This window comes from Anneissia japonica, unplaced genomic scaffold, assembly GCF_011630105.1.
Source record: "Anneissia japonica isolate Jap-2015-1 unplaced genomic scaffold, ASM1163010v1 scaffold287990_len610157_cov183, whole genome shotgun sequence".
NCBI classification, from domain to species: Eukaryota; Metazoa; Echinodermata; class Crinoidea; order Comatulida; family Comatulidae; genus Anneissia; species Anneissia japonica.
In genome coordinates, this window is record NW_022743371.1 from 46,982 (window position 1) to 56,576 (window position 9,595).

The following is a 9,595-nucleotide window of genomic DNA, read 5'->3' on the forward strand; positions in this document are numbered from 1 at the left end:
CGGTCGCTTTTGTTTTATCATTATCTTTTATTTCATTCTCTGTACTAAACATAACATCAGAGGATAATTGAATAAATGATGTGGATGGAGGTATGCACTCAGCCTCACTGCTGTTCTTGTTCTTGTTCTTGTTGTTACCAAAACTTGCGTCAGTTTTGAACGGACGTGCATGAACTTTTGTATACATAAACTAGAGGAGTTTTCCAAACGTTCAATTACCTTTTTTAAGTTGGACCCCAGGGTTCCCCCTACACCTACAAAGCAAAACAGGGGTTTCAAACTTTAAAAGCGTCCAGCGCCGCAGTTTTTGAAGGACGTGCAGGAAAATGTGTACAACACATAAACTAGAGGTGATTTCCAACAAACGTTCTTCGCCCTTTTTAAAATTTGGACCCCAGGGCTACCCCTACGCCTACAAAAAAAAAACCCCCCAAAAAACAGCAAGGACTGTACGTTATTGCTCATTACCACTAATAAAGTACGTCGCATGAATGGCGCAGTCGGTTAAGGCTGTGTTGTAAAGAACTTTAGGTTGTGAGTTCTAAATGCGTCTTTTTTATTCACTTTTTTCCAAATTTTAAAGATTTTTTTTTTCAAATATAAGTATTTTAACTTTGTACAAATTATCATTCTAAATAATACATGGCGCGGTCGGTTAAGCATGTGTTAACACTTCAAAATGTCTACCAATGCGTGGTGATGGCGTCTTCTTCACATATTCGAAAGGACGTCCGAAAGTCATGTCGAAACTACTTAACAAATGTGCAAACCACATAACGTCATGTCCAAACCACATAACGGCATGTCTAAACCACATAACGTAATGTACAAGCCACATAACATCATGACCATACCACATAACCTCATGACCAAACCACATACATCATGAACAAACCACATAACATCATGACTAAACCACATAACGTCATGACCATACCACATAATATCATGACGATTGCAAATAATAGAGTGTTTGCACATAACCGAAGATACTAACGGCGTTCCATAGGTGATGACAGTTGTCAAATTTTGTTAAACAATCCGGTTGGTTGTTATGATGATTAAATGTAATGGATATTCGTGTCCAGGTCATTACTTACAAAATAAAAAAGCGTGTCCTAATGGAAAAACCCAAGGATGTACCACTTGGCCTAGCTCAGTTAGTAAAGAATCCGAACGGTATCGGAAGGGCTTGGGTAATCCCAATGGGGACATACGTTTTCTAAAATATTTATTATCATCTTAAAATACAATTACAATCATTTTGGAAGTGTATCTCCATACCTAAATTACTATCATGTGATGTGATTTCTGCATTGCGTATTACGCAATACCTTGATAAAAAAAAAAACCTGTCCTAATGGAAAAACCCAAAAATGTGATACCACTTGTCTTGTCGATCAAACAGGTCTAGGAAGATAGAAAGCACACATAAAGCATTAAACGTAGATCATTTTTATTTCACAAACATGAAGTGGATTGTTAACGTAAAGTACTGGAAATACTTAATTTATAAAGACATCATCAGCAAGATTGAGTGAACATAACATCGGAGTTCGTCTCGTTTTATACCACAACAACCCGTGTCATCGGCTGTATATTTTTCAATAATTACTATAAAATTCAATTGACTAATTAGAAATTAAATATATTTAGGTTTGGCTGATAAAAGTTTTGAAATTAGGAAAAACAAGAATCTATATACTTATGCAGATAATATTAATATACTGAATGCTTGCGGTACACCACGTACAGAGAGTTCTGAAAAGAATTGTTGTTTTTTGTTGAGAATATCTCGACGTTTTAATTGAGGTACTTTAAAAGTCCAATCAGGGAAATACTTGTGTGAGAGTCTCACTTTCCAATCATAAGTAAAAGTATTTCCCTGTTTCGAACCCAGGACACATGGTAAACGTCATAACCACTTGACCACGAAAGCATTGTGGTGATTCAGGCTCCAGTAAAATTTGAGTTCCTTTAAATTTTCAACTTGTCTGACGTCACGATTTTGATATATAACAGAAGAGGAATCTGACAAAGAAACTAATATTGTACCGTCAAGAAAGTCTCCTGTAGCTCGTGCAAAGTCGATCCATCCTATAGCAATGGCAAACTGATCCATTGTGACATATGTGCGATCGAACTAGTAAAGGTACCGGTACGTAAAAGCTGCAGAATAGCAGTATTTTAGATTACATTTATATTTACTTTTAATGTTTTTTCCATGTTCCAAATGTTTAAAATGTACATGTACGGTATTGAAGACACACACACACCTGTCTCTTATACACATCTAGATGTGTATAAGAGACAGTTGATACAAATAGCTTAGGCCTACGCTAGTCAAGGTTTCATCCAATTATCCCAACACACATACAGTACAAACGGATTTCTGTTATACATATAATAATGTTAAGCAATTGATAATGAACAGTACATAATATAATAATAATAATAATAATAATAATAATAATAATAATAATAATAATAATAATAATAATAATAATAATTAATAGCGTGATAATAATGACATTATTGAATACAAACGGGAAAGGGTGGACTAGCTTTAATCACAACATTGTGATAATAGTTATGTTTTATACATTTAAAAAAAATTCTTTTTTGATGACAATTGTTTTATATCTAATGGTAAATTACAATTTTGATCCGGTAAAATAAATTCTAAATTGACCAGCCGCAGTACGGGCCTTTGGTATAGTAAGACTCTGACCTTTTTTAAACCTGGTATTTCTTGAATGTTCAACTGTGTTAAAATAAAGATTAAGCTGATGCAGTAAATTTATTGGAACCATCAGTAACTCAAGACAATTTGTGATGCATTATTTTAGTATCAGCTAAACGGGCAATTATTAAAGCATTCACGCCAACACAGACGAAAGAAGAATTTCTGACATTGAACATAATGTAATATTCCTGCGCCTGTGATTAATCAAGCTGCATAAGAATATCCGATTAATAAAATCACTGTAATAATTAATGCAGAAGGCCTACTGTACTGTAATGAACACCGAGAAAGGAAGGAAAGAAGGAAGAAAGATGTTTAAATGTTCATTTAAACTAGCGATTTTACGTACTATTTTTATAAGTGTCTGTCTAAGATAGGCCTTTGCCTACATCAGAAATCATATTTTTCTTAAAAAATGAAATTTTGACGTAGTTACCGTAAATGCTCGAATAAGCGATGTGGTACTTATAGAAATTTTGGAGACTTCAGTGCGGCGCTCATTCGAGAGCGGCACTTATTCGAGCAACGCCCCCCCCCCCCCCCCCCCCCCCCCCCCCTTCCCCCTAGCCAGCAAACTCGCCTCCTGACACAACACAGTCGCCCTCTCTACAAACTCGCCCCTTGACAAACTCGTTCCCTAACAAACTCGTCCCTTACCAAACTCGACCATACCTTTCGGTTACCGTAGGAATTGGTTTAAAGTATAACTCTTTACCGCCCTCTATTAATAATTTAAATTCAATCTTTCTTGGTCCAATATACAAAAAAAAAATACATCAGAAAATATTTGTTTAGCTTATGACAAAAATAAATACAAATAAAAACAATTTTACACTTGTTTGTATCATTAAAAAAGAACCTCTAATACAGATATACTGACGATATTTTGAATTACATTAATAGAGGCAGTAGAGAGTTATACAATACTTCAAGCTAATCTACGGGTTAAGTGAAATGGTAGGGGGGAAAGTTTGTTAGGGGCGAGCTTGTTAAAGAGCGAATTTGTTAGGGGCGAGTTTGTCAGGGGGCGAATTTGTCAAGGACGACTGTGTTGTGTCAGGAGGCGAGTTTGCATGCTAGGGGGAAAGTATATATGCTAGGGGCGATTTTTGTCAGGGGGAGAGTTTGTCAAGGGGCGAGTTTATAAAGCCGAAAGGAGCGACTGTGTAGAGAATGGGTAGGAGCGGATCCAGGATTTGAAAGAGGGGGGTTCAAAATGTTCCAAAAAACAGAAAATCACAGGGGAATTTAAAAAAAAAAAAAAAAAAAAAATCAATGGTTGGCCTAGGCAATTCTTCCATGGATTAATGAACCGATAGGCCTGAAAAAAGTACTTTCGTATAATTTAGTATGACGTCGAACCAAAAACAGTGGTGTTTTTAATGTTTATTTAATTGAAAGCTAGTTGGGCTATCAAAGCCTAATTTGTTCGATCTGCTACATGACTACTGGTACGGTATGCCTAATTGGTAGGTTAGCATGCCATGTGAAAGCCAGGACCAGTAGTATTTTGTTGTTTCTTCACAGAGGGGGTGGGGGTTTCGTCCGAACCCCTTGAACCCCCCCCCCCTCTTCCTGAATCCGCCACTGCAGGGGGAGATTTTATTGGGTGGGGGCGAGTTTGTTAGGGGGGGCACGTCTGTAAGGGGCGAGTTTGTTATTTAAGGGGAGAGTTTGTAAGTGGCGAGTTTGTAAGGTGGTGAGATTGCAGGGCGAGTTTGATAGGGGGACTTGACTGGAATCCGTTTTGCGCATTCGGCCTTCCATATCGAGCAGCTCAAAACAATCCTGAACACACAGATGCAGGGTTATCGTCACATGCTTTTATCTTCTGCTCCGACAAAATTAGCAAATTGTAAAGCATTTTTTCAGTTCATGTATCTATTGCTTGATTAGTTTCTGGTAGCGCAACCTAATGGACTCTGAGACATTGCATAGAGCCTAGGACATTAGCTAGGCCCAGGTAGGCTAGCTACCTACAGGCTAGGCTAGCTAGGCCTATGCAGTATGCTAGTAGGAACAAAGCCTAGGCTAGGCCTACCTTAGTAGTAGGGCCCAGCTAGGCCTAGCCTAGGTAGTCTTTAGGCCCTAGACTAGGGACCCAACTAACCCTCTACCCTAGAAGGCAGGCATATACTAGGCCCTGGCTGGGCCTAGGTAATGGAATTTACCTGTCGCTTTGTCCACTTACCATTGCCACTGGCAGTGCCACTGGGCTTCGCTTTAGGTCCTACTGTAGTATGTTATCGTAGACTTTAGGTTCAGTTCAGCTACTCCCTGCCCATCCATAGTTATTGTCAAAATAAACCACAACAGGATAGGCAGTAAAAATAATGTTATTTGGATAGGCAGATTATTATTTTTTTTACTTTTTGATCCGACGACGACGGACAAAGTTTATGGGCAAGTTTGTTAGTGGGCGAGTTTGTTTAGGGGTGAGTTTGTTAGGGGGCGAGTTTGTTAGGGGACGACTGTGTTATCTTTAGTTTGTAAATTTATTTTTAAAATTATATTTGGAATAAAAATTGTTTTAAAATTCTTTGCCTCTGTGACTATACAGGTTGGAGGTCGTCTAGGCTTTCAGCTCTTTCTCTGCTGTCTTCACATCGGTGCTTTAAAAGGCAGTGTCACTCACAGACAGTTATTATACTACAGCCCGAAATGAGGGTTAAGATACTATCAGCATTGCAAGACAATTATATGTACTTGTTGATTGATGAGCAAACTAATGAGGCCGCTATTGTTGACCCAGTTGAGCCTGAGAAGGTAGGCCAAGAGAACCTCTTCACAGACATATAATATCAGTGGCAGACAACACATAGAATACTGTACATTGGGTTGGTGAAGAAACAATTTGTTTAAATATTTTCATCGAAATGTCATCCGCATCTAATTTCTAGTTTATTGGTTATTAATATTTCAGTGGTATCTAAAGTCTTGTCAAGACAAAAAAGAAAAAATTAATTAGTAATACTGATGTGAACCTGTTATGATACAATACAGTATTATATACTGGATACTTCTAAGTCTTATTCTTGGTCCATCTACAACCCTCTAATTCCATTAGATGAAGGTGTTTTTGTGTGTAGATTTGCAGGGTTAAACAATGGTGGGCAATGTGGGATTAGTGGGCCTATGCCCACCCGATAATTATGGTGAGGAGGCCAACCCGCCTGTAGAGACCCCACCAATAATTTTGCAATTATAAAACTCCGGATTTTGGTAAAACAACAGGCTGATAAGACGTCGGCTGCTGCTAACTCCTAACCGACTGACTTCTGGTGAGTCTACACTCCCAATCGTACAAGCTTGAGCAATTTCTTACATACTTCAGCCAATTATATGCGAGGCATTGAACACCAGTCGTCTATTCTTTATTTCATTGTATTTGGCGATTTTACCCAGTAGGTATTATAGGCTTGGACGAGGATTATGTATTATGAATATAATCACCAAGTTAGTCTCCCAGAATGCACAGTACTCACCAGGCTCACCCAACCGTGCCACTGCCTAATATTAAAGTTTATTAGACAGTAATGATTAAGCCATTTACAAGAGAAAAGATAAAATTTAATTGATTTGATATAAATTTATATGTGAATAAAGAATTAGATCTTAATTTTTATCTGTTTCACAGGCCCTTGAAGCAGTCAGACAAGAAGATGTAAAGTTGACCTCTGTACTCACAACGCATCATCATTGGTAGGTTTCATTGTTAATGCTGCATTCATATCTGAACAACAATTTCAGAGAGGGTTTTTTCGGAATCACTGATCATCAGCAACCCTATTCTTAATATTTGATTTTTGATCAGTTTTGGTAAGATTTCCGATCTGATCTATGGTTCTGTTGGTTGTGTAAACAGCACTTCCTATCAGTATAATTATATTTATAAGCTTACCAAAAATCAATATTGAAAAGACGTTCTGATTTCTTTAGAGGTTTGATGCTACAGAAGTGACACTGATTCTTTGTCATTTAAGGGATCATTCTGGAGGAAATGAAAAGCTTGTTACACTGCAACAAGGCCTCAGTGTTTATGGTGGAGATGACAGAATTCCAGCTCTGACCAACAAAGTTAACCATGATGATGTCTTTAAGGTAATTATTTTATTTCATTCAGCTTTAGGCACTAGGGCCAAAGATTTGCCAAACAGTGAACTAAATCGCTGTTCAAAGTGGCGATCCCTTCACAAGACAAACATACTCACAAGACTAAGTCTTGTTATGAGGCTTAGGGAGTGGAGTTGTTTTTGTCGGGAGAAAAAAATCCTGTTATCATGACAGGAATTGAACCTAGGACTCTGGTACTGGAAAGCATTACCAAACATTTTGCCGTGCTAACCTGTTATGAATGATTTTTGCATTCATAACAATTCTGAGTTGAGAATCATGGATCAAGAATCCTTTTTTTTTGCCAAAGTGACCCCAGTAGCAATCGAGGACCTATTGACCAAAGGGGAATAACTTATGCTTGCGAGAAAAAAGTTTTGCTGTGTTTCCTTACCTGTTGTGCCCCCCCAGATCCAAATACCAACAATTGAGATTTATAGCGTATGCCACATTGTGTACAGAAAGCTTATAATGAATTATTATTGTCAATTCCCAACATTGTTTTTCTTAATCAATTTCATTTCATTCATTTATTATTTTCAGGCAATATAAAATATAAGCAGACAAAGACACAAGTCTGAGGATAACCTAAAGTAAACTTAATTACTATTGAGAGGCTCTCCAAACAAAAACAAGACAACAAAAATATAGAGAATGATAAAATACAGAATAACAATATAATTAAAACTTTAATCAACAATGTTTTAACACAATAAACAATAAAAGGGAGGCCAAAAACAAAAAACAATTAAAGGGAGGCCAAAAAAAAAAAAAAACAATTAAAGGGAGGCCAAAAAAAAAAAAAATATATGACAGCAATGTAATAATATTACATACCTGTAGTTCTCCTGACTATTATTATGATGTTTAATTTGATTTGTAGATTGGGTCTTTGAATATACGCTGTCTCTTCACTCCATGCCACACATCAGGTCATATTTGTTTTTATGTCACAGGGCAAGATGGCCAAGAACCTGCTGTATTCACAGGTAATCCTAATTGTTAATTTGAGACACACAAGAAAAGATTACAGCACAGAAAATCCCAAAAAGCGAGAAGGGATGACGAAACATCCATTATCCTATGTAGAATGATTCCAAATTTTGTTTGAGCTAGTGGATATAGTGGACAACCAATGACATTAAACTGCTAACAACTTGTTAATTGTATATATTTTTTATGTTGTAATAGGGGATACCCTGTTTGTGGCAGGCTGTGGTAAATTCTTTGAAGGTACACCTGATCAGATGTACAGTGCTTTAATCAACACCCTCAGCAAACTTCCAGATGAGACGGTGAGTGATATTGAATTTGTGTGACTAATGTTGAGAATGACTTGCTAAATTTTTCTCAAGTATTTGGGAACGTACTGAGTATTTAGCGTGATAACATGTTTAGCATTGCAGTACCTGCTGCTACTTGGAGATTAATTTCAACAATAGTCATGAAAAAAATTTCCAAAAGGGATGATGCGTATAATACTTAATGTCCAGAAGACCTGAAAAGTTAAACATTAGCAAGTATTAGGTTTATAAATCAGGGTTCGTATGGTTCTTAAAAATCACTTGAAAATCCTTGAATTTGAGAATCCTTGGAATTCTTGAAAACCTTTAAAAGTTCTTGAAAACAGATTTTACATTTTTATGTTTTTCTAAACAGAACACATTCTTTGTCCTCACATGCCACTTGCTGGTTGATTGTTTTAAACAACAGGCCGCACTTCCTAAACTCTCTCCGCTAATTTGTTACATTTTTTAGTGGGTCATGTGCAAACATGTGCTCGGGTGTGATAATGTCAGATCGCCCAAAGTGCAACAGGAACAGGCTCAATGTAATCAAAGTTTTTAACTAAACAGATTTATTAAAACAAATAAGAAACCCTCATGGTTATATTTTAGATTAAAATCTAAATAAATCTAACAAATTTAAATTTCAATCTCTACATATTTGCTCCTTAATTAAATTAGCAACATGTTTTGAGAAGTGTTTTAATTTTAAAGAATGAATGAGGCTATGAATTTGTGATTTACACTGACGAATCTAACTACATCTAAAAGTCTGATTTGTTAGAAGATATGAAAAAGCAGTAAAACCATGGTTATATGGTAGGTGCTTGAAATGACACAAAGCCAGCTAAGTTTTTTACTGTGTAAAATGTCCTTGAAAAATCAAATCTATTTCCTTGGAAAGTCCTTAAAAAGTATTTGTCAAAAATGTTTGCGAACCCTGATAAATGGACCAATGTCGTCTGGGAATTACATTCTTCTTTCGCTGCATTCCCTTAATGGGGGCAAGTTGTATTAGACTCACTACCTGTATATTATTATTATTTTTCTTTCTATTTACTTGCTTACTTATTTTTATTTTATTTTTTTTATCTATTTATTTTTTTAATTCTTAACTCACCTGCAGGTATACATCCAATGATTCTATTCTGAAGTGATTTCAATCATCTCCTTCACGTTGTTACAATTAGAGTCGGCAAGAAGTGAGCTAGGGATTAAAAGTTGTGACGTCAAGAATCTGATCGTTATCAAGATTTTGTTTTAATTATTAATTTTCTTTATAATACCGGTATAGAAAGTGTATTGTGGTCATGAATACACTGTGAATAACCTGAAGTTTGCAGAACATGTGGAATGTGGTAATGCTGATATTAAAGAAAAGATGTCCTGGTCTCAGGTATGACTTTTCAATCACATAGTAACTGCAGTAAATGATTCCCAGCCAGCCTCC

The 9,595-nt window shown here is 36.4% G+C and overlaps 1 protein-coding gene across 1 annotated transcript in view; it reads left to right on the forward strand.

Annotated features, from left to right (window-relative positions):
• The first annotated feature begins 4,479 nt into the window (after window positions 1-4,479).
• LOC117119466 (hydroxyacylglutathione hydrolase, mitochondrial-like) overlaps window positions 4,480-9,595 on the forward strand; it is a 6,836-nt gene continuing 1,720 nt past the window's right edge. Inside the window, exons 1-7 of the mRNA XM_033264302.1 lie at window positions 4,480-4,601; window positions 5,307-5,512; window positions 6,384-6,448; window positions 6,730-6,847; window positions 7,743-7,848; window positions 8,051-8,154; window positions 9,440-9,541. Of these exons, the coding sequence (XP_033120193.1) occupies window positions 4,547-4,601; window positions 5,307-5,512; window positions 6,384-6,448; window positions 6,730-6,847; window positions 7,743-7,848; window positions 8,051-8,154; window positions 9,440-9,541 (756 nt within the window). The 5' untranslated portion in view covers window positions 4,480-4,546. The remainder of the gene's footprint in view (window positions 4,602-5,306; window positions 5,513-6,383; window positions 6,449-6,729; window positions 6,848-7,742; window positions 7,849-8,050; window positions 8,155-9,439; window positions 9,542-9,595) is intronic.